The 26,448-nt window shown below is 40.0% G+C and overlaps 2 protein-coding genes across 2 annotated transcripts; both read left to right on the plus strand.

The window, feature by feature from the left end:
* The first annotated feature begins 3,205 nt into the window (after positions 1-3,205).
* atl3 (atlastin 3) lies at positions 3,206-17,050 on the plus strand. Its single transcript, XM_034092610.1, has 14 exons — positions 3,206-3,337; positions 7,582-7,804; positions 8,658-8,792; positions 9,268-9,372; positions 9,456-9,506; positions 9,904-9,960; positions 10,056-10,148; positions 10,253-10,391; positions 10,830-10,957; positions 11,041-11,097; positions 11,185-11,256; positions 13,063-13,254; positions 13,795-14,034; positions 14,955-17,050. Exons 2-14 carry the CDS (start codon positions 7,601-7,603, stop codon positions 15,015-15,017), a joined length of 1,536 nt encoding a protein of 511 aa, XP_033948501.1. The 5' UTR covers positions 3,206-3,337; positions 7,582-7,600; the 3' UTR covers positions 15,018-17,050.
* Positions 17,051-19,685: 2,635 nt separating this feature from the next.
* Positions 19,686-25,537, plus strand: cfl1 (cofilin 1). The gene is made up of 4 exons (XM_034093245.2): positions 19,686-19,795; positions 23,430-23,740; positions 23,830-23,906; positions 24,573-25,537. The coding sequence occupies exons 1-4, from the start codon at positions 19,793-19,795 to the stop codon at positions 24,683-24,685; spliced, it is 504 nt and encodes a 167-aa protein (XP_033949136.1). The 5' UTR covers positions 19,686-19,792; the 3' UTR covers positions 24,686-25,537.
* Positions 25,538-26,448: the final 911 nt, after the last annotated feature.

Genomic DNA, 26,448 nt, shown 5'->3' on the forward strand with positions numbered 1-26,448 from the left:
TTCCAGGAAAGACAAACAACTTCTAAGTTCAACTATTTATTAAAAGAGAGCAACAGATATATTACTTGGCCAAGGACTCGTCACGTGATAGAAATCACAGGCAGCAAAGCTGTTATCTGTAACCATTACTATTTCCATAAAGAGCCTCGAACCTCGTGGGTCAATACATTTTATTACACCGGGCTTTGCCCATATATTTATGATTGGTTAAGACTAGATGGAAAGTAACCTTGGTTTTTACAGATATAGTGGAATCTTCATTATACTGGTTCCTAGTTATGCGTGAGCGCGGAGCTCAACCTCATCTCAAGGCCGAAGCGATGTCCTGCTCTGAATAACCCTTTGTCTTACAGTAGAGGCTTCTCAATACTCAAATTTCCACTCCTCGACTCCTCGGTCCTCCGGTAGTGACCCGGAAATGAATTTCAGCGCGCCATTTTGAAGGACGTCTCATTTCTCTAGAGGCTTCTCAATACTCAAATTTCCCCTCCTCGACTCCCCTCCTCGACTCCCCTCCTCGAGACTTAGTCCCGCCCACAGGAGATGCGAGCGGAGGACCGAGGAGGGGAACCGAGGAGAGAGGAGGGGAAGCAGCAGACGTTTAAAGAAATGAGAACTCCTCTCCTCTGAGCGGTCATATTAAAGCGACGTCCGTTCATTATTACGTGGCAACAGCTGCATCAGCTGTCGAGTGTTTTGTCATATTTTATAATCTCTGTTAGATCAGCTGAACATTGTTCCCCCACATATTTACCTTGAATTAATTGAGAGTGCGGTATAATGAGACAATAACAGGCTACAGATGCGGGGACACACACACAAATATATTTATATAAATATATGCAATTTAAAGTATGAGAGCACTCTCATAATAACGTAACACAATCAGAGACTGGATATATCCCCCCCTCTCTCTGGTCGCTGAAATGGGGAATTGAAATTACGGGCCAAAAGTTGTATTTGCAAGTATTAAAAGTAAGCAGAGGACACCAAACCAACTAAGACCTGTCTGTCCGCCGCATCTGCGCACACACTGTACCACACACACACCTACACACTGTACAGGACACACCTACACACTGTACCACACACACACACACACACACACACACACACACACACACACACACACACACACACACACACACACACACACACACACACACACACACACACTGTACCACACACACCTACAGCTCCTAAAGCATAATCAGGCTACAGCCGTTGTGTATTTTATTATGTGAAGCACTAAATGGTTTTAGAAAAATATCGACTCTTTGTTTGTATATATCTACTAAACTAAAGCAAATAAAGAGAGTAGGTCTGTTATACTGAGTGATATTTATTTTACACACTGCTCTGCTTTCTGCAGGGCCTCACAGCTGTTCTCACTGTAAACATCGCGTTGCGATGAGAGCAGTTTCTAAAATAATATCCAGGGGATGCATGCAGAGCTGTCATTGGCTGAGATAAGTCCGGCCGTGCGTCACGCCTCCACCGTTCCCGGAAATGCATCCGCGGAGGAGCCGTGGAGGAACCATCAGTGTATCCTCGGTTATAGCTCCTCCAGAGAGCCTCCTCGACGCTCGATCCTCGGTCCTCGGTGTGCATTTAGAGAAATGAGACGTCCTTCAAAATGGCGGGTTGAAATTCATTTCCGGGTCACTACCGGAGGACCGAGGAGTCGAGGAGGGGAAATTTGAGTATTGAGAAGCCTCTTCTAAATGCACACCGAGGATCGAGCGTCGAGGAGGCTCTCTGGAGGAGCTATAACCGAGGATACACTGATGGTTCCTCCGCGGATGCATTTCCGGGAACGGTGGAGGCGTGACGCACGGCCGGACTTATCTCAGCCAATGACAGCTCTGCATGCATCCCCTGGATATTATTTTAGAAACTGCTCTCATCACAACGCGATGTTTACAGTGAGAACAGCTGTGAGACCCGTGCAGAAAGCAGAGCAGTGTGTAAAATATATATCACTCAGTATAACAGACCTACTCTCTTTATTTGCTTTAGTTTAGTAGATATCTACAAAGAGTCGATATTTTTCTAAGACCATTTAGTGCTTCACATAATAAAATACACAACGGCTGTAGCCTGATTATGCTAGGAGCTGTAGGTGTGTGTGGTACAGTGTCGGTGCGTGTTGTACAGTGTGTAGGTGTGTGTTGTACAGTGCGCAGATGCGGCGGACAGACAGGTCTCAGTTGGTTTGGTGTCCTCTTCTTACTTTTAATACTTGCAAATACAACTTTTGGCCCGTAATTTCAATTCCCCATTTCAGCGACCAGAGAGAGGGGGGGATATATCCAGTCTCTGATTGTGTTACGTTATTATGAGAGTGCTCTCATACTTTAAATTGCATATATTTATATAAATATATTTGTGTGTGTCCGCATCTGTAGCCTGTTATTGTCTCATTATACCGCACTCTCAATGAATTCAAAGTAAATATGTGGGGGAACAATGTTCAGCTGATCTAACAGAGATTATAAAATATGACAAAACACTCGACAGCTGATGCAGCTGTTGCCACGTAATAATGAACGGACGTCGCTTTAATATGACCGCTCAGAGGAGAGGAGTTCTCATTTCTTTAAACGTCTGCTGCTTCCCCTCCTCGGTCCTCCGCTCGCATCTCCTGTGGGCGGGTCTATCGAGGAGGGGAGTCGAGGAGGGGAAATTTGAGTATTGAGAAGCCTCTAGTGTCTGCACCACGCTACTTTCTTATTGCAAGCTACAACTTTATTGCTATGACTTTTCCCTTCGTTCCTATCCAACCCATCAAAACTTGGGATTGGTGATTTTGTCAATTTATTCAAAAGTCATAGAAACATCTCATGACCACAATTAGCAAATAATGTAATAATAAGAATCAGTCTTGTAATGTTATATAAAAATAGACTGCACACTATAAAAGTTAAACCATTAGAGGGCGTAACAATCCCACACACTGGACACAGTTTGCTAAACATGAACATGTTATGCCCAGCCCTCAAACTAAATCATGTTGCTAAGATACAATGTCAATATTTTAGATATGATTTTGTTTTCACGCAAAACACAAAAGGGCAGGTAGTTACGTATACGCATCTAACAGTAGGGCCGGGCACATTGGGTAACGTAGTTCTTAGACAAACGTAAGCAGAAGCTGGAAATCCCATAAAGACTACATTTCCCAGACGACGTTGCGCATGCTGAACGCGGAAGTGTGTGAGTTTCACGGTGGAAAAAAGTTATCATAGTTGTTTTCATGCCAGACAGTTTTAAAAGTCACGCTTCTGCCGTTCCTCGACTCTTGATATTGTGTTGAAGCCGTCTGAAGACACCAAAGGTAACATTACAACATAAACCTGCAGCTAAAGCGAGTAGATACGTTTTATATAAACTAACTTACACCTTTAAAATGTGCTACAACGCTTTTTTTTGGAACACTCGTTTCTTCCAACAGCTTACAACGGATACGCGTTAGCATTTTAATGTTTTTATCTGAGTACACACTGACACACAGACTATTAGCCACAGCCGATAAGTAGGGGACATATTGTCTACAGGCATGTGCTTCAGCTAGTTAGCTAGTTGTTGAGCTATAATAAATCCATAAACGGTTAATAGTTGTTTTTAGCCTAGCCACGTTGACAATTGAAGTCCTGCCAGTTTAGTTAGCCAACATTGATGTAACCGTTAAGTAGCAGTTGCTAAGATCATGCACGGGTAATTATAGACAGTACTGTACAGTTAAGCTTGTTTAATGTGGTGTTTGCTCACAAGACAGAGCAGGCAAGATGTGTTATCTGTCCATGACCAAGAGTAGACGTCTTTCAAAAGTAAGCTGTTCACAAAAACGAATATGGAAAAAAACAATACATTAATCAATGATGGCAGCATCCATTACTAAAAGGCATTAAGGGCCTATTCCTTATAGGTCCCTTTCCTGACACTGTCCAGCTTCACTTAAATATGCAATTTGGATGAAAACCCCACCCAACGTTGTTTACTCATAAATAAGGTTGACCTGTGCCTTTTAGAAAAATCTGACTTGCACTAATCCTCCCATCAGACACAATATACAAAATATTACAAAATATGGTTTGGTGTTATTAAGGCTGCAGACTTTTCTTTCTGCATTGCAACACAATCCCCACAGAGAAATGCCTGGCATGCTGCTGCCGACTGCCACACCTTTTTTGGGCGTTTAGTGAAAGGAGAGAACTCAAAGATATTGTGTATTTGTATTGTAACCGCAGAGAACTCCCTTTCTTAGTCATCATGGGAGAGAGGACGTCCTCTTCACAGAGCAACAACAATGCAGAGCAACAACAATGCAGAGCAACAACAATGCAGTCCATTGAAGCCGATAACATGAGCAGTCAGTGTGCTGTGCAGCATGGTGAATCCACTGGCTGGAGGCAAAGCAGCATGACACCCATAAGAGCATCCCACAGTCGGCTTCACACAGAGCTAAATATTGTGTCTGCTGGAAGGATAGTGCATGTCTGATTTTTCAAAAGGCACAGGCAAATGTTATTTATGAGTAAACAGCTTTGGGTGGGGTTGTCGTCTGAAGCTCATATAATTGTAGTGATGCTGGAAAGACAGTCAGCAAAGTGACCTTAAGGCAATGCATGTTGCCAGTGTTTTCTTTATCTATCCCAATTAATATCATGATCACGATATTCAACTATGTTATTGTTTATTGCATTCTTTCTTCACAAAGTGCAGCCCTAACATGTAACCAGCAAGTGCTTGCAAAATATAAATAACTAAGGCCCCATTTACACGGGAATGCAAACTAAACGCAAACAAACCGAATTCGATATCAAAAAAGTATTCCGTTCACATGGATACGGCTCAATAAACGTGTCCCTTCACATGAGACCACTCGACCCACTGGAGACGCTGTAGTACATATTCCGGGCCTGTAAGTGGCGCTGTACTTCCGCCACAAAATACACCAAAAGCAGCGAAGAAGACCCCGAGCATGGTTGCCATGGTTGCCTGGTTGCCCTTCTGTTTATTCTCTGCGGTGGATTTAGCAACATGTAGTTCATGTAGTTCTCCATGTCCACTTGTTGCTGATGGTTGTGGTAGAGGAGCTGTAGATTTTGCACTAACATCTGCTAGCATCCATTACTAAACCGTTTGAGACCCACTGAGATAACTTAGACTAAAGTTAACTATCTAAACACTCAGAGAGTCCTTTGTTTAGCTCACCTGAGCCTCTCAGTCTGAGAGGAGAGGACTCTCCTCCAGCTTGTTGTGGAACAAACAGCTCCTTATGTCCGTTAGTGCAGCTAGCCAACCAGATGCAACACGGTCCCCGCTAGCACCGGTCGGTCTCTCTCTTTCACATCAGCGCTTTTCCCTTTCTAGCTCCGCGCGGGCGCTTTTCTGGTTCAGCTCTGGTTTCCCCTTTCTGCTCCCGCTCTGTTCACACCGCCCAGAGCTGAGTCTTCAGCATCTACTTCAACGACGAATCTGCCCCTGCCCCCGCCTCGACGTAAGCGACGCCGCCTCTTAGCTCCGAAGCTCTTGCCTCTAGACCAGTGGTTCTCAAACTTTTTCTGTCAGGCCCCCCCCTTTGGAGAAATAAAAAAGTCAGGCACCCCCAACACAAATAGTCAGGCTCAGTGGCGCCGCCAGAGATTTCTTTTGGGGGTGCTGTGGGGTAGCTTGACGTTTCATAGAGGGTGCTCAAACATTTAGGGTTTCCCATTAATGTACCGGGCGCTACAGTGGAATGTTCTACTGCAGCAATCCCCACGCAAATACACAATGTTCCCGCGACTGTTACAATGAAGGCTAATCAGCTCACGGCATATAGGTGTAAGCAGGGGTAAAGTGCTATTTTTACAGGTGGTGTGTGGACCTCACATAGGGGGGTCCGGGGGCAAGCTCCCCCGGGAAGATTTATTTTTAAATATTGAAGTTAAAAGCATCAATCTGGTCCCCCGGAAAGGGAGGGGACTTCGCCTCTCTATTGAGACCATGGATATATAATAAGAACTGGATACAGCGTGGAAGGCGGGGCCTCATTCATTCCTATGAGAGTTGCTCGCATGGATGACAAAATGGCCCAACTTTTGAGAGAGTGAAACGTCACAGATTACCCAGCATGCCTGAGAAGTAGCCGTATGTGCACTCATAGAGCATGCACAACTTTAACCACGCCCCCCAAAAGGCTCGTTCACATCACAAGCACGTCAATTTGCGTACACGTAACAGCACCGCGCGTTCTGGATTGTTATGATGGATTTGATATTGACGAATAACGAGGCGGCAGTTAGCAGCTAGCGGCTAGCTACTAGCTAGTGTAACGTCCGAGCCTTACTAATTATGCTAATGTACACATCAATCGTTATGTACTTTTATATTAAGCTGATGTAACAGGATCTAGTGATGGTTTTGTTCAGCATTGCCAAAAATGTGGATAAGCATAAAACAACACTAACATAAATACTACAATACAACTTGTTATTTGACACACACAAGGTTGTTCATTTGTGTGTATAAATATACAACACAGGCTATATACATAATATATATACTTATACAAGTATAATTAATACAACTGTTCATTTGATTAGAGCTTTGACACATATATCTTTATTTAAGTATGACGACTTCCTCGGGCGATATCATATGGTATAGCTAATTCATCTGGGTCAAAACGTGTTGTGCCCACATGCAAAGGTTGTAAACTCTGGGTTGTCCCTGAGTGGTATTATAGTAATAGCAAACAGCAACTTTCAACTCCTTTTAATGGTATGGTGTAATAAGAAGCTACAGGGACGTTCATCTACGTAACGTCGGTAATATTAACTTTGTGTAATACAAGATTTACATCATACAGCCCATGTAATATAATATTTTACAAATGATGAATTAAAGCAAACGTGTGCAATATATCCATTATTACAGCTCCGTGTGCGATATGGCGATATGGGTCCGTTCTTATTGTGCATCCATGGGTAAAGGTAAAACTCATGTAGTACTGAACACGTCACATCACATGAACGTGCCGGGCGGCGCGGTCCCGTGGGTTAGATGCGCGTTCATAATGCAGAGGGAAATAACTCTCAGAATAAAGTTATTAGCACATTTTTACAACTTCAGGAACTAATGTTCTTAATAAGGGCTATACAAGTGTTCATACTGGGTAGTTTATGTAGTTTAAAAAAAAATATCCAACGATTTACAGACCACTCTTTCCCAATGTAAGTCAATGGGGAAAAAGTGTTTCCGGGCCTGGCAACCAAACGGAAGTGTAGTACCGCCGTTTGGCCAGCACGAATATTTTCATCTGAGAGTCTTTCTCTGGTCTGCATCCCCTTAACAATTGTATGTTTTGAGCTGTACTGTACTGTACCAATATACAAGCTGTTAATAAACTTTTCAATCAATCAATCAATCAATTTCATTGTACATTTAAATACTTTTGCTTTTTAAGACAAGTTGATCACAATTCATAAAAAAACAGACATTTAAATCAATAATAAAAATAGTCTTTAATTACAGCCCTGAATTGTATTTGCTGTACTAATATCAACCTGCTGTTTCTGTGTGTGATATTCACAGGAACCAGTACCTCTGAAAGATGGGAACTAAAGCAGGCCCAGTTCAGGTCGTCACCGTGTGTAAGGAGGAGCACTCCTTCGCTCTGGACACCGAGGCTTTGGCTCGGATTCTGCTGGCTCCGGAGGTCCAAGACAAGAATGTGGTGGTGCTGTCTGTGGCCGGAGCCTTCAGGAAGGGAAAGAGCTTCCTGCTGGACTTCATGCTCCGCTATATGTACAGAAGTGTGAGTTACACTGTAAAATTATTGTCTCACTTCTCCAGATTTAATATCTTACTACTCATTCTGCTGGCAGTACTCAGAAATCATAATACATTCCTAATCCCATTTGTGCCAGCAACTCAAATGTGTAATTCCCATTAGAGGTGTTCTCTGTGCCCAAGCACACATTTGCAGAAATGTTCAAACTGTTCAGCTCAGTTTTCCTATCATACTTTAGTCATTGGGCACATGTGACTACTGATTGTTTCTATATATATTTTTAGAAACGTTCACCTTATGAAAAACATTTAATAAATACAAACATAGCGCTTGACTGACTTTGAATGTTTTTAAAAGTAGAATTTTTCAACTGATCTTTACATTTTCAAATGTGTATCTTGCCTATGGCTGTTACAGAAAGCTCAGCCCTGCTGTAACATGTGAACTAACTAGTTTACTGAGCAGGATCTTTGGTGAATTTACTCATCACCAGGAGTGGAGTCTGTGTGAATGCCTTCAGCTTTCTTTTGGTACATTTTTAATAAACCTACCCAATGCTTGACGTTACAAAATGATGTGCTCATAGATTATGTAACTTTATTACTGTTGCTGTGGTGCCCCCATCAGGCCAACGTTATGATCTGTACCCAGTGAAATTGAAAAGAAAGCCTAACTGGGGAGATGACTATAATTTGTTAAATATGAGCAGAGTAAGGTCTAGTACTTTTTAATGTTCTAAATTATGCAGAACATCGGACATTTCTATTAACAGTTCAGGGTAAATAAATGGGTGTGTAAATCAGCGGTGGACGCTAGGAGGATTAGTTGATTGCTGAGCTTCAGGTGATTAGGAAATGTGTCATTTGTATTTCTGCAGGCTGATGCAAACTGGCTGGGAGATGATGATGAGCCGCTGACTGGATTCTCTTGGAGAGGAGGTTCAGAGCCAGAGACAACAGGCATCCAGATGTGGAGCGAGGTTTTCCCCATCACAAAGAGCGATGGAACAGAGGTACCTTTCACTTTTTAAATATATAAACCCTATGTGTTTTGGGATGGGATACATAGAACTGTAAACTAAAGTCAAATCAAGAAATTTAGTTTCGACAATTTAGGTCTTTTTTTTTTTATGTTTCCTCAACATTCATCCAATATTATTATTTTTTCCACCCTTTCACCCCTTATTTCTTTAACCACACTTTCGGAATTGTTAGTCTGACTTGCATGTCTGTTAAGCAGGGAAAAAATGATATCTGAACTACAGAAAATAAGTTAACAACGAAAAACAAAAACAAATTATTTGCTATTTTTGAATAATACAAATAATAGTTATATTAAACTGCTTCTTTTTTTATTTGTTTTTAATATAAAGAAAATAATACATTTAACAACATTTCAAAGGCTAGATTTCAACAGTATTTTTAATATTTAAGTGTAGGGTGTTTAAACTCCATCTCAGTGGTAATGCTGCGTTGTGTCTCCTGTAGGTGGCGGTAGTGCTGATGGACACTCAAGGAGCCTTCGATAACCAGTCCACTGTGAAGGACTGTGCCACCATCTTTGCCCTCAGCACCATGACCAGCTCCGTACAGGTGGTGGATTCAATCTGATTAACTCAGATTTTATATTTTCTCATTGCTCCCGTGGTGTCTGCTCACACAGTCTCTCTTTGCAGATCTACAACCTGTCCCAGAACATACAGGAGGACGATCTGCAGCAGCTACAGGTCCGTTTATATGGGTGCTGAAAATCATTGAAAACATTTGGTTGTGCTTGAAATTGTAATTGTTACCGTTGTGTGGCTGTCATAACTTTAGTTAGGGTTGTATAAAACATCTAATGTGATCATCAGTATACCGTATATGCAGAATGTACATTATATACAAATGTAGTGAACCTCCTTGCTTGCTTGAAAGTGTTTTGAAAAAAGTAAAACTAAGGAATTAAATACAACATACCTGCTTTGATGTGGATGTTTAACCTTTGACACACAGGCTAGGAATATAAAGTTCTTAAAAAAGCTTTTTACAGCTGCTTTCTGTAAAACAATAGTGTGTGTGGTCCAGTTGTTTGTATCTCAGTATTAACTCTGCTTAATTCATGCCCCCCCCCCCCCCTCACAGCTGTTCACAGAGTATGGTCGTCTGGCCATGGATGAGATCTTCCTGAAGCCCTTCCAGGTACAGAACTACAGGATGTGAGGATTGTGTTGCTCATGTAACCACTTCAAATGTTTTTTTTCTTAAATGGAACTGCTTTGGTTTTATTCCTACAGTCTCTGATGTTCCTAATCAGGGACTGGAGCTTTCCATATGAATATACCTACGGGTTCAAAGGAGGCAAGGAGTTCCTGGATAAACGGTTACAGGTACCAATACTGTCCTGTGGATTCCTTAATAACAGTATACCAAAGACAAATGTCTGATCTTAAATACTGATTTTGGGATTTCACCTTTCTTTTGATTTCTACAGGTGAATGAGACCCAGCACGAGGAGCTGCAGACCGTGAGGGATCACATCCATTCGTGCTTCACCAACATCTCCTGCTTCTTGTTACCCCATCCTGGACTGAAGGTGGCCACCAGCCCTGTCTTCGAGGGAGAACTTAGCGGTAAGAGCTGTCGTTTTTCACGCTAATCTACCTTTGGGGTTCATACCAAATCATTTCAGTTTGAAAATGTGTCATCTTAGCTGTTGTGTCCTTGGGGAATGCTTCATTTGTTATCATAATCTGCTGTTGTGTTCTCCTTGTGTTCACTCATCATTCACAGCTAGATAAATGCCTTTTCTAGACATTAGCAAGAATTCAATAATCATGATTGTTAAATATGGACAGCTAGCAAAATCAACAAAGTGCCATTATACATTGAGGGTTTTATAAGTGTATTGTAAACGCCCTGAGAGTCTGGAAATCTTTAGTGAGGGTACTTTTAAAAGGGCTTGAAATGTACTCTTGAAAAGCGGTATGAAACATCTACTTGTTTAGGTTTTTAGCAGAATGCCAATACACTGAATGCTGTCCTGAGTTTTGGTTCATTTTATTTTTCAGCTGTGGCCCCGGAGTTCAAAGACGAGCTGAGGAGTTTGATCCCTAAACTGCTGCATCCCGACCGCCTGGCTGAGAAGGAAATAAATGGAAACAAAGTCACCTGCCGGGGCCTGCTGGAGTACTTTAAGGTAACATTTCCTCCACCTGAGTTTTCTTGCTAAACACAAATATGCTTTTTCTTTTTTTCAAAATGTTGTGTTTTCTTTACCAGGCGTACATCAAGATTTACCAGGGAGAAGACCTACCACAGCCAAAGACTATGCTCATGGTATGTTGCAGGAAACATACGTTTTAACATGTGTATGCTTTGTTTTAAGCTCAAATACATTTAACATGTGTCTGTTTGTCTCACCAGGCTACAGCAGAGGCTAATAACTTGGCTGCCGTGGCAACAGCCAAAGATCAGTATACCAAGAGCATGGAGAGGGTAACTGTTTTTCTTTTTATAATTACTTTTCCATTTCTGTTTAGTTTCTGACTGTGTTTGCTATATTTAGCTTAGTTTCAGTTTTCCGGTCATAATGTGTCAGAAGTTTAAACTCTAAAATAAACACGGTAGGAAAGCTGTGTCTGAACGGCTTCGAAGTTTAAATCTCTTGATTCAACTTTCACTAGCACACTGAGGACTTGTCGGCTGCAGTTTCATCCCAACAAAAGCTGCCTAAAGAGGACCTGAGCCCAATGGCTTGGTCAAAGGGCATTTAATGAACTACAATATTTAAATCCTGTTTTTGTTATTCAATTATTGACTATTCTGCATGCTAAAAACAACACGGACTAATTGTAAATCTATTGCGGCATCGCCTTCTCCTGGAAATATCGTTCAGTTTTCTTAAAGTAAATTGTAGCATTGAGTTTATTACAATATTTTCCTAACATACCAATATAGAAATATTTAATATTTATTTAACCCCAATTTACTTACATGTAAAATATACTGAATTAACAATGCCTCTTCACTGTTTGTTTATCATTGTTTGTACTGCGTGTCCTAGATCAGTGTTGCTTAAATAGGGGTACGCGGACCTCTAGGGGTACGTTGGAGTACTGCAGGGGGTACGTGAGATTTATTTTATGTTAATGAAAAAAATAAGTAATGCATTTAAACAAACTACTACTAGTAGATTAACTACTTTATTCAAAGGTTTACAGTAATTCTGGATAATAAAATGGGAAAAGTAAACGGGGTGCTCTCTTTTCCTCTCCCTCTCCTGACAGCCCGTCAGGCTCGTGCAGCTGTAATAAGTGACCCGACAGGAAAGAATAAATATATTTATAACTAGTTTAGCAAGTTCCAGAGTAGATAAACTAGCTAAGTGTGTTAGGTCTAACTCTTAGTGTATTTAATTTGGCTCCACTCAACGGTCCGTCACAGCGGGGGAGCTGTGATCATGCAGAGCTGCGTGTTCTCCGTCAGCAGCAGCTGATCTGATCTCTCTCTCGTGTCCGGTTAGACTTCACTCACATTTATGTCCAAATCTATCAGATCTAGCTAGTTCTAGTTAATTATATGACTGCCTGCTTATCAAAGGACACCTAAACAATAAGCGTTGCTTGGCAACGGCGTGTGGCTGCAAAGTATAGCGCAGCATTATGCATATGTTTATATGAGGGGTCAAAATCCCATGCTCATAAAATGCTCATATATTTGTTTGTCTTCATTCCCCACGCCCCAAAATAAATATACCAATTTTAAGAAATGTAACGAAGTCTGAGCAGTGTGGATTTTATATTAACAGAGTTACACATATTTCAAAACGAGAAGTGCAATAACTGCAGTTTGCCTCCCTGTCAGAATGACAAAGATCCTCAGTGAAGCTCAAGCCCATGTTTCTCACTAAATTGTACAACTTATTAAAAAGATCAGTTCAATGCAACTAATGTCGTCTTAGTGTTATTGCATGATGTTAAAATTGGTATGCCATGAATTTAGTGATGGATTGTAAACATTTTAAATGTAGAATGTAAGTGTTTCTCAGTTACAATGTTGTTGTTTTAACAAATCAGACACCGATGGTGCAGCGCTGTTCTGTACCTCTTTATATAGGCATTTTTCCGTAACAAATAGATTTTGCGCTGATCAGGGGGTACTTGGCTGAATTTTTTTTTCAAAGGGGGTACATTATTGAAGAAGGTTTTAGAACCACTGTCCTAGATCACCAGCAGAGCGGTATTTAACCCTGACTACAAACTCCTTTCTTAAGTCTCGGCTCTCTATGTTTTCCTCTCTAAGGTGTGTGGGGGGGACCTGCCCTACGTGGCTCCTGATTCTCTGAAGGAAAAGCACACCTTTAACCTGGGAGAAGCTATCCACAGCTTCTCCTTCACCAAGAAGATGGGCGGACAAGAGTTTTGTGACCGTTACCGAGAGCAGCTGGAAACGGAGCTGGAGGAAATGTGGCAGTCCCTCAGCAAGCACAACCAGGTAAGAGACTATTCCAACAACATGAGATAACATTTGCATTTGTGCCTTTTTGATATTTAAACAAACCTCTCAATCTTACACAACAGCACTAATGTTCTTCAATTATAAATAATAATAATAATCACTAATAATACCTTATTTTAAGAAACCAATAGTTCAATTATGCAAAAATAGGTACACATACTTTATTCCTTGTCACAACCATTCCTCATTGCAACCCATTTGACATTTATACATATTTTCTATGTGTGTCTCATTACCCTTGTTTTTTAAACATACTTATACCCCTAAATTCATTTGGGCTATTTTTATCTTTTCCAACAACCCCTGAATACAGTCGGTAAGCAAATGTGCAGTTTTAAGATCAACTAGATCCAAACATTTTAAAGCAGTCAAGAAGTGGGATGGTTATTTTGTAAGGATAACACAAGATTTTCCCACCTAAAATGATTCTGATTGAAGTATCTTATTGTTGCCTGCATTGTTGTGTCTGGCAGTGATAATATTTCTTAATCTTTGATTTGTCTCTTTGCCCTTAAGTCTAAGAACCTGTTCAGCGCCTTCCGGACGCCTGCAGTGCTCTTTGTGCTGGTGTGCCTCCTCTACGTGCTGTCGGGCATTCTGCTCTTCGTCGGCCTGGCGACCTTCGCACTGGTCTGTGACATCATTCTGGGCGTGGTCATGATGTCCATGCTGACGTGGGCCTTCATCCGCTACTCTGGTCGATACCACCAGGTGGGGGGGGCCATCGACCAGGCTGCAGGAGTTTTCCTGGAGCAGGTGAGAGTAACGGCACCGACGTCCTTCAGACGGTTTAATATCAAAGTCCCTCTCTTCTGTCTCATTTCATCTGAGCCACGACACACACATTGATCGATACAATCACAACGTATCGTCTGCTCTTAGTCCCTCTAGTAACTAAGCCCCACCCACATATTCTGTTGCAAATGGAAATGTATTTGACTGACAATTACAATTATTTTTTTATATTTCCTGTACAAAACTATTTATTTGTAGATGTATTTAATTTGATAACCGACACAATTTAAAAAACATATGCTGGATCCACCACCAACTGAACACAAACAGAAAATGAAAGTAAGAGCCTCTGAGGCTGTTTAGGGTTCATACCCTCTTACGTACACGAAACCAGAAGTGGTTTGAGTTGATCGACTCTCTGACGGATGAGGGTTAGAGGTTTCAGTGAATTACCCACAACTAACAACAAAACAGAAGTCAGCGACTGATGAGAGAAACACACAGCATAACTTCCAGCGTGGGCAGGACTACTTTTAAAACCCTGTTGAAAAGATTATAAATAATGTAACTTTTATAACTACATTTTTTATTTTTTTATTTTGCCTTTATTTATACCGGTGTAGATCTCATTGGGACACAAGGTCTCATTTTCAAGAGAGACCTGTCAGTACCACACAAAGTTACAGACAGACAGGACACTAAACACAGAGGCAACACTAATACATCAAATGAATGTTTCTGATTAAATTAGTAACAAATGTTTTAAACCAGGCAATAAGCTGTCAAGTCCTCAAAAGATATATTTGTATGTGACTGATGGTGATTATTTGTTAACTGATCATAATTACATTTATTTAGCAATTTAGTAATAAAACGGTTACTCCTCAACACTGATGCCACACATGTAATTGTCCTCATTGGTTTCCCTTCTCTGTCTGCAGGCCACTGAGGTGTTGAACAAGTCGCGAGGTGCAGGTGCCACTGCACAGAAGAAATCCAGTTAGAGGACCTCTGGACCCTCGTAATCTGATGCAATGCTACCAGCACACAACACAAGCACACATTCAGCACTAAAGCCTTATCATGCCTCCCATTAGAACGAACATGCAGCTCAACCACACCGGCACCAACATGATGCCGATCCACCAGCATCTTTATTCACACTGGCTGATATAAAGGTGACTGGAGGCGGGGAGTTAAACCATCCCAACCCCTCTTATTGACTCATGTCTTCAAATTGACACTGCCATCATTTTACAAGTTAACAATTGGTCTTAATAGACAAGTCTATGTTTACCTTATAAAACACTCACTTGGTTGTATATTGTTCAACCAGGGGTAGTCAGGGTGATTTTCAAACAAAGCTTCTGCAGTATATCTTAATACCGTTAAAACAAAAATGCTGGCTTTAAAGCTTATACATTTATACATATTTTCTTCGTGGCTATATTTTTTTTACTTTGTGGCCTTAAACACATTCCATTCTGTTTGTAGATTTGCTTTATATTTGATATTAACGAGAATTTCTAGAAGAGTGAACTGTCACTACTTTGAAAGGAGAAGAGGATACGCACTTTCTGCATAGTTTACTAGATTTTGAAAGCTGCATGTAATGGGATGTCAGCTGAATCTCAAGTTCTTTGCTGCTTATTTCTTGATGGAAATGTGTTACACTTTGTACATTTTGATACTGTATATTAGACTCTTCTAGCAAAATTATATATAGGAAATTCTATACTGCAATATTTTCCAACTCCAAAGAAAAGACATTATTGGAATAATAATAGGTGGTGATTGCACAACTATGTAAAACTAGCCAAAGAGTAAATTATACTATATAGCACTACAATGAACTGTCACTCAAATATGGACAGTGTTAAACAAACTGGAACAAATAAAAAGAAGGATGTTTAAACAGACAGAAAACTCAAGTAATCAGAAAGCACAGACCTCCGCCAAGGCCAGATGTACTATCAATGTTCACAAAAGATACATAATGCATGTCTCTGCCCCATTATTCAGACCGGCTCCAGAATTAAACCGATTCTTCCTCGTCCCACACCACACCATTCCACCAGCTTATGTGATCTTGCTAAAACAAACAAGAAAGGAAAACATAACCTCCTAATCAGCATTTAGACAGATGATGTCTGCTCATATCTGAAGTTTACAAAAATCCTTAACATGTAGCCATGTGTGTACCTCGGGAGATATTTCCTGATGTTACTTCTTTAATGTAGCCTCAGCTCCACAACACGCTCTGTGATCACTGTGATGCATTCTGCCAGTTGGTGATCTGGCTGCAGCTAAAAGGGACATTACAACTATTTCACAGCTACTCATCCTCTGAATAGTCTGGTCTCTGGTAACCTCTCAAGTATATCTTTGTCAATGATTTTATTGTTAAATGAATCATTGACAAATAATAAAACCACATCTCTTAAAAGTAAAATAAGTTGTTTATATGTTCTCAAAGTCCTTTGTTTACCTGCAATCATTTAACCAGTAGTTTCCGAAGAGCAGTCATACATCATGAAATAAGTCGACAGTGGAATGATTAGGTTTTAGTGTTTCTTTGTAAGGCGGGCAAATTCAGACAGATTCAACTATGCCCTACATCGTTGAATATAAGAGTCAGATTCTTTCAGCAACATTGGATTGGAAAAGTGGAATTAGGATTAAATATTGTAAAATAGGTCTCTCTTAAATGCCTGAGAGCAAAAGAAGGATAATTTCATCTAAAATAAAAAGCATATTTCTCTTGCTCAAACACAAAGACGAAATGTAAAAAATGATCATCAAAAATGCTTTAATCTCAGTGATTACATACTATAGCTCTTATGATCACTTGGCAAAAAAAGAAATGTGGAAATTGGAAGGACGATGATCTTTGACCACCATTTTGCACATCGACAGCTCATTGAAAATGGGATAATGCATGCACTGTTACGGCTAATGTAATCATCTCGTGTGGGGTATGGTGGCCTTGACTTGAGAAATGCTGTTTTCTAAAGAATAAACAAAGCTTCAAACTGTTTATGCACCTTTTCAATCTGTTCCCTTCACTGTTTTTATTTTTGAAAAGTGGTAGTAAAATCTGTACATATTTTTGAAAAAAAGGATGAGGACCTTTTGGGCAGTTTCAGACGAGAAGCACTTTTTTTTTATTGCAATAACACAGAATATTATTTCTGATTCCATATATGTTACAAAACTTGACTTCTATTGATTTAATGTAGAGATTTTAATTTCATGAAATTGTAAATCAGATTTTTCAGATTGCATTTTAATATCAGTTTTAGAAAATATTAAATCAGATTAGATTACAATTTATAATAATGTATTATATGTGTTACAGTTGAATTAATGTAATATCTCATAAACCATCAACTACTTCATAGTATGAAATGTAATACTGCCTACTGTAACTGCTGCACATACTCTATATCTTAGCATAATTATATATAACTCTTTTTGTTCATTTTCTAAATATAATGTTTTTATTTATTAGGCTACTCTGCACTTAACAGCTTCTTGCACCTCTAATAAGATGCTAACAATGAGTTTAATGTCTGGGTGCTGTGTTATCTAATATGTACTGTAGGATGTGCGAAAATAAGATTTTGAACACTTGAACAGTTCATATTCTGTCAGCTAAGATGTAAACTATGTTGTGAATGTAGATAATACTGAATTACTTAGCATTCAAACTTGTTAGCGCAGTTCAAAGTGCTTAACAGACTGCTAATGCCGATAGAAAATGGATTTCAAAAGCTACAATAACAGTAATTATACTAAAACAGAGTAAACAATTGTTTAAAATATATATATTGGCAATAGGTGGATTTATACATGTTGGTGCAATCAAATACTACATAACTGCCCCAAATTCTCCATTCAGGAATATTATATTGTTTGCAGGAGGTGTTATTTTTTACAATGTTTACTCATGTCGCAGATAGTGGTGGTGTTGAACTAGTCTGCTCTGTATTATAATGTTTTAATATTCATCCCCCACCCTTTCTTCTTCTTCTTCTTCTTCTTCTTCTTCTTCTTCTTCTTCTTCTTAACATATTGAATATATTGTTGTCGAGTACATCAAAGCTGAAAGCTACATCCTTAATAATAATCATTAAATAAAAGAACAGCTTTTTCCAGTGTCAAAACTGATTAAATGTTTAATGACAATGGCTGAACTGTTAAATTGGATTGCATTATATTTTACCTTTCTTTATACAGTCTATGGATTTTATAATTTACCTAAGAAAGTGGCCACTGAGTGTATTTCAATTCATTTGTTTTATTTATTTATTTAGTGCTTTTTTGGTCCGTAACGAATGTGGGTCATATTTAGCAGGCTTTGTGTTTACTACCATATCGCCACACACACGCAAACAACAAAACAACAGCTCTGTCTCAGAATGAATTGACCTCAGCTGTGACGTCATAGCGTATATATCATGTTATTCTCCGGATTAAAGTAAATGGACCGCATTTAAAAATGTGTGTATTCAGCTCCCTGCTTGATGTGCCATCATCACTGTCCCTGTCATCCTCACACTGGCCCTCTCTGTCTCTCTTTCTCTCCCCCCTTCAACGCGATGCCGTGTACAAAAATCAGCTACAGCGGATTTCGTGTCCCTTGTTTCCTTATATGGTGATCAGCGTCGCGGGCCGACCCTCCTCGCGCTGTGAGCGAGGCGCGTGCACTGGCCGTTCACCGTTCACTTCCTTATTTGGAAGTGAGTCCAACAAAAACCGCAGGGAGGGGAGGGAAGAGAGAGGAGGGAGTGGGGAGAGAGGGGGATGGATGGCGGAGAATTTCCTCCCACCCTGACAACCGCTTTGCGCCTGGCTGGCTGCTGAATGTCGGTTAAAACAGCAGCAGCACAATGGCTTTACTTATTAATCTCTCCTCACGCCATTGGTGTCATAATTAATAGGATTCATGTCCTTGACACCCGAAATTACAGCGTAAATCACAGTAATGTCTACATTTAAACGTTGAGTGAAAAGTCATGGTTTATGTAGCTATTAATATATGCTACGATACAAAACAAAACAATAGGAGTATAGCTGCTTTCAAAAGGTGTGGTCCGATTAACGGCATCATAATCCTTATCACAATTTTATAAATCCAACACTAATTCAGCACACTGACATCATTTTATCAGCTGTTATAAAGGAGTTGTTGGTTTATTCATAAACTACACATACAAACACATATTCCCATCATTCTCTTCGCTAACCATTTGGTGCGTTTGATTTGCTCACCTTTGCTGGCCGCCACCGCCAAAACAAATACATATAATAAAGGAAATAGCAAAGGAAATATGATAAATAAAATGAGAAGAAAACAGGCTTAAAATATTATTTATCTCATACGATTTTCGGTTGTGTAATATTCAATACAAGCGGCAAAGAAAATATAAAAATGTATCTGAGAATATTTCTTGGAGGGATTATTGATGATTAGCTATATTTCCTGTTTATTAGTGTATGTCATATACTGAACTGAAGTAAATAAATAATAAATAATTAAGCCCTCCTTGTGTTATCACCTGTAGCAAAATAGCAATTCATCAGTAAACACGTAGCAGCAAAAAACCCCGCCGGACAACCAGGGGTGACAGACATGCGCTCCTGCTCCTGCTCGTGCACTTTGCTCGGGCTTATAAGCGCGTTCACGTTGGGTATCCAGTGTGTGAGCGAGACCGACGATTCATCATCACAGTCCATTCAGTTTCCAGAGTAACGCTGACCTACTCAGAGCTTCACCATGGTAGGTTCAACTGCGTCTTCATCTCTCTTTATGTACTATTGGAGCTTATACTGATCAATAGAGATGTATTCTCCAGATATGACGATGGTTGTGGTTATGTTTCTTATTTAATTTTTAGATGATGGTTTTGGGTTTAGCATCAAACGTAGCAAGCCGGTTCTGTGCCGCAGGAACTGCTGCTAGCGCTGGGGCTAGGCAGGAACAAGAGGCGCTACGAGAGGCTTGACCGCCAACAAAGCTTTCATACAGCCGGGAAGAGTTGCCTTTTAACACTCTGTTGATTTTAATCTGCATTAGTTTATTGATGAGCGTGTTAAAACACCGGAAATATGAAAACATGTCCAAAACAACTGGCGCCATTTAATCTCTCCGTGTTCCCCGGACACAAAGCGGCCGGGGCCTGCTCTGTGTTAACGGCTCACCGTTGTCATGGCGCTGGTCTCGGTGTCTCCTGCATCATGTTTCCGTAACTTCACCTCCTCGAGGCTTCCTCTCAGAGCCGAGCTGGCAGGTGCAGCTGCGCCCCGGGGCTAACCTAGCTAACGGTACTGTTAGCTGAACTAGCTGCGTTAGCAGAGGCAGAGAATGACACCCATTATGGCTGGCGGTGTCTGAGATTTTCTTGTTCTTTGTCTGTACACGGCTCTCTAGTCAACATGTTTTTTTTTAGACACTGCTTGCCTGCTTGCTCCACATTAGCTCAGCATTCGCCCACAATGACACTACATGGGTCATTTGTAGGTTTATGGCTGAGATGCTGTGTGACAGTTAATGTGTGAATTGACAAACGTTTGAGCAGAGCTTTGCCTTATATAGCAAGCTAGCGCACACACGTGCGTGTGCTGCATTCATGGCCCCACCCTGAATTTGGTGCAAAGACCATTTTGTTCGCTGATGTATTTTTAAGGGATCTGCCATAACTTTTAACTTCCTGCTGTATTTATATAAGATGTTGTCCATGTATCTATAAGGATGTAGTACATATTTGACAGAATTGTGCCCATTATGTAAGGGCAGTTGGGCAGTGTTGGATCCACTAGCTGAAGCTAACGGGCCGCTGTCTGTGGATCTTCATGGTCGGTATTGCGCATCTTATATTAGTTGCGCATCTAATTTGTACAGTAGTTGAATACACACTATAAACCTGTCACTTCAATAAACTGCTTACCAAGAAGAAAACACAAACTGATGCAAATATTCTTTCAAACAAAACCATTACATTTTCATTTCTTTTCTTTTTTTACAACAAAAATATAAGAGATTCATTGTAACGAACACCTGTATTAAGTTAATGTATTTTCTTATTGTTAACAATCAGCTATATCATTTTTAAATTACTTTCATTATTCATTATAATAACCTGAACACTTTCCCTGTCAGTGCTATATATTTCTACTTTCATTTGTTCGCACTTGAATACATGTGAAAGAAAGTTAATGAAAATGTATAACATTGTACAAGAGGTTCAAATCCAAAAATGCGTGCCCTTATTTCATAGCAATAGTCATACTTGGAAAAAGAGAGGATATATAGAAATAAATCACAATTCATCTAAGTGTGTATGTTTTGGAATAACTGTTATGTAGAGAAGGATGTACGTTGTTCCAAATAATGTCTCCTACAATACAGTTTAAAAATAAACCAATTATCAGGCCTTTTGGTTTCTGGTTAAAATGGCTCCTATGAGGCCTATAATCCTAACTGTGTATAAAGGAATTCTAGACTTGGATTGCGACTGTTTTATATTCACTTGAACCTTGACTTGTAAAGAAAAGTATTGGTGGTTAAGATTAGATAAGGCTGGATTTTAGTGATCGTGACTATGGAGAAATGATCTTGCTGCTACATCAACAGAAATAAACACAAGCCAAACAATTGTGGGAAATTATGCCAAAGCTAGGCTGCAGGAAGTAAAAAGTAGAAAAACTTAAGTATTTTGAATTTACAGATGGTTGTGTACAGGAAAAAGAGGGCTGCAAATCATATGACCCCCCCCCCCCCAGGAGGAGTGCTGCGTGTCATGTGCTGTCTCGAATGCAAACCGTATAGACATTTGTAAACCTCAGCACATATTTTAGAGACAGACTTGGATATTTCTCATATCTTGGTTGCTGTTATTGCAAAGTACAACTTGTTTTATTGATGGAGTGCGATTAAGGAAGTGTGTAAGGTTGTTTGCTAGTTAATTATTACTCTGAAATGCCCCGTTATCTCATCCTTTTACGCCCTGAGCAAACAGTGTCGGCCTGTGCTGCTCTTCAGTTGTGTTCCTTTTCTGTCTTTCCTGTCTCTATTTCCTTTTCATTGTCTTGTATTTTCCATTGACACGTTGCTGGTAGATGGCAGTTTTATTCTCCTGAGACTGCATTTTTCTCTGTGATGAAGTGCGTTAAACAAAGTCAGAAGACCTGAGTGAGTTACGGAGCAGCTGTGACTCTGCGATGTGACTTGTATTTTATATTTCTACAGAAGAGCCTTTGTTTGAAACCAGCCCTGCTGCTTAAACGCTTAATTCCTGACCTCACCCACATGGTCATCTTCCTGGTAGAGATGCAAGACTGGTCCCTCTGAAATAACTTGTGTAATGTTTTATACTTACCGGTTACAGACACTTGGACACACCTGTGAGCTGGACTTGCTTAGTATTCATATTCAAAATGGACTTTGGCTTTGCAGTTCACGACAATCTGTGTATCAGTCCAGTATTCCTTCAGGCTGACCTTAAATAAGGATGTACAGGCTATAATGACAGTCGGACAATACAATCATTTTCAGATGACATCACTGCCTGACTCTCCCACCGCCTTAGCTATCACCTTGTTATGGCCACACCTTTTTTCTAATCATTCGTATTTATCAGTTGACCTCGTAAGGAGTTTTCCTTCCGTGTGAGAGTCACATGACGCCCTCAGGCCTTTCTTCAGCCTGATGTCTGTATTTACTGTAATGAAGTCGTCACTTGTCTGTTAAACACAATGGCAACTGTTTCCTCCTTCAGGCAAAAACAATCTCTGAAAGTTGGAATTCACTAACAAATACTTTCATTAACAATTGGTCTCAATTTAAATGACATTTGTCCTAGTTTATTATCACAGGACTAAGAACCAGCCAGCATTTGTAAGGCTGTGTCATTGTTTGATGATATGGAACTTAAAAGTGTAATGTCCATTTAAATGTAAAACATTTTGTTTTTAGGTAATATTTGAACATGTTTAAATGTTCTATTGTCGATGTGGTTATTCGCCTTCGTCCTGTGTAAAACGTGATTTCATATTTTCTTTCATTCAACCGTATTTTCAAATCCAAATACATTTAAGAGGTCGAGAATGAAGCATTGAAATTGGTGCTTACAAAAGGTGAAAAATTGGTAAAATAATAAAAACCTAAAGAAAAAATGCAGCAATAAAACATTTAAGTCAATTAAATGACAACCAGAAGAGTTGTAAGAATGAAATTTAAAGGAAAAGCTATGATTCTTGCTGTGTACTGTGTAAACACTTTGTGTGGTTTGCTATTTTTGAAAACATCCACCTGAAATCACCTGTAGCTCTGACCTCAGTGTCACAAATGGCCGCTGCCATGTTGAAATGCATATGCATTAACTTGAGGTAACTGATTGTTCTTCTCTCCGCAGGCCTCCGGTGTGAAAGTCACAGATGAAGTTATCGCCATCTTCAACGACATGAAGGTCCGTAAGGCTCAGGCGAACGAGGAAGAGAAGAGGAAGAGGAAGAAGGCCATTCTGTTCTGCATGAGCAAGGACCTGAAGAACATTGTCCTGGATGAAGGCAAAGAGATCCTGCTGGGAGACTTGGGCACCACCGTCACCGACCCCTACCAGCACTTTGTGAAGATGCTGCCCCCGGACGACTGCCGCTACGCCCTGTACGACGCCACCTACGAGACCAAAGAAACCAAGAAGGAGGATCTGGTCTTCATCTTCTGGTGAGGGCTGCTTTTATCAGATATTAAAGTATGTATGTCCATCATTTAAACAACATTTGGCTTTAATAATGTTTCTCCATCCAACGCAGGGCTCCAGAGAGTGCCCCTCTGAAGAGCAAGATGATCTATGCCAGCTCAAAAGACGCTATCAAGAGAAAGTTTGAAGGTAAACAACCGTTTACTGTATAGTTTGAGGATGAGAGTCTCAATCTATATCACATAAACCATGATGATGATGTATTACTCACCTGCTCCTATCAAACAACATTCGAGACTTTGTTTATTATTTTGGCTTATTTTATGAATCTCTATTGTAGGGCAGCAACAATTAGCCGACTAATTCGTAAATCGAAGCACAGTCGCCAAATTTCATAAATGTTCAATTTTCAGCCTCAAATGTGGAGATTTCCTGCTTCAATTACATTCAAGTTGTTTTGGACTGACGATACATGGAATTGGGATGGACACTGTTTTCTGACATTATAGACCAAACTATTGAAATGTGCAGGGGTTTGAAAAAAAACATTTTTATAAAAAAATGTATATATATATTAATGAATACATTTGAAGTGTCAATTACAGCCTAAGAATAAAGTTGTTGTTTTTGGGGGGATTTAGAAAATTCCCCAGATTATGACGATCTGTATTTAATTTGCATGATGGAACATTTATTTGTTCTTTATGCGTCCCTTTTAAACATTTTATGATTTAGCTTACTTCATCATCTGTTGACGCAAACCTTGTTTAATAAAAGTGAAAATGCAGATAGATTTAATCATTTGTCAGAACACTCTGAAACATTGTCATTCTCACACTTCTTCTTTTATTTCAGGTATTAAGCACGAGTGGCAGGTGAACGGTTTGGAAGATCTGAAGGACCGGCAAGCTCTGGCAGAGAAGCTCGGAGGCTCGTCAGTAATCAGCCTAGAAGGAGCCCCTATTTAAATATCGCTCTCCTCTCTTGCTTCGATTGAGGCCTTTCAGACGCATCTGTTGGGTTTAGCAGTTCAATCCAGTGTGGTATGGTGAAGGGCAGAAACGGCACTATTTGCGGGACTCTGGGTGGGATATTGTGGGCGGGCTTTGGGTCATGTGACAGTAAACAAAAAAATTTAAAAAGAGAAATTCCACAAATGACTGTCATTCCAGTTCATGCAACATAAAGAATATGAACAAAACACACAAAAGGAACACAATTAAGATACAACAGAGGAAGGAGGATGACGTTAAAACTTAAATACACATATTGTTCATGTTCAGGGTTCTGTTATTATTTTCTGGGTTCCATTTTGAATGACTGCAGAGAAAGGGTCAGACAATAACCTTTTTAGTTTTCCAACCATTCAGTCCTGACAAATAATTGTTCCAACTACATTATTTTTGCCAAACTTCTAGTTAAGTTTTGTAAGTGTGTGTGTAGTTGAGACTAGTTGTAGTATGAACTAATCACAAGTTGTATCAAAAACCTTCTCTGGGGGGGAACACGGTTAAATATATATATTTTTGCGTTTTGTTATGCCATTTTGTTTGTTTTTGAACATGCAAATTCAAAAATTTGAGTGATTCCTTTTTATTTCCGGTTCAGGTTCAATATCATGGCATTTGATGTAGTTAACAGACAACATTCCTTGTACTTGTTGAAGCGGGGATCTCCTTGAATTAAAATTGTTGGTGTTATGAAGGCCTGATGGGGAGCGATGTGTAAATGGAAGACCAGCGGTCTAAGTTTAGACTGAAAAGTGAATGGTGGGTGTTTTGTATCGTCTCCTTATCTCTAATAAAAAGCACTAAACTACTGACTTGTTTTGCTCTTTTCAACTTGTTGTAGCTTTTTGTGTTTTTCATGTTTTATATCATTGTGTTTTTAGTCACATTTCTGTCTCTTATCTTTACTGGCATCATAATTGTGGTGGATGGCTTTCAATGAAAAGTCTTACATTTCAATTATCATCAGACATTACAGCACAAATTATTAAAGAGGCCCTGTTATGCCTTTTGGGGTTTTCCTGTATTTGTATGGTCTGTAAAACATAATTCCCCACACACACACTCCCTGCCGGAAACACCTCCATTAACTCCTGTTTACTTCCGGAACATAATCACATAATGCAAAACTCGTGCATCGACTGGCCAGTGCTCCAACACATTGTATGTGTTAGGCTAAGGAGCGGGACATCTCTAAGCGGTTGACCAATCACATCAGAGCTGACCAGCTAACCAATCAGAGCAGACTGGGCTCTGGTTTCAGACAGAGGGGGGAAAAGAGGTGCTTAAATACAGACAGTGGCCGTTTCTCAATGTCGAGTATACCATGGATGTATAATAAGAACTGGATACAGCGTGGGAGGCGGGGCCTCATTCATTCCTATGAGAGTTGCGCATGATGATAAAATGGCCCAATTTTTGAGAGGCATGCCTGAGAAGTACCCGTATGTGCGCTCATAGCGCATGCGCAACTTTAACCAACATGCTCGTTCACATCAAGCACGTCAATTTGCGTACACGTAACAGCACCGTGCGCTCATGACAGCATGGTAATGACTTGTTATTATGCAGCTAGCGGCTAGCTAGTAATTATGCTAATATACACATCAATCGTTATGTACTTCTATTATGCTGTAACAGGATCTTGATATCCAACAGAGCTTCATTTAGCATGAAAGAATTATTGCACTGTATATATATATAAGAAGCTACAGGAACGTTAA

Source organism: Pseudochaenichthys georgianus, chromosome 10, assembly GCF_902827115.2.
Source record: "Pseudochaenichthys georgianus chromosome 10, fPseGeo1.2, whole genome shotgun sequence".
Lineage (NCBI taxonomy): Eukaryota > Metazoa > Chordata > Actinopteri > Perciformes > Channichthyidae > Pseudochaenichthys > Pseudochaenichthys georgianus.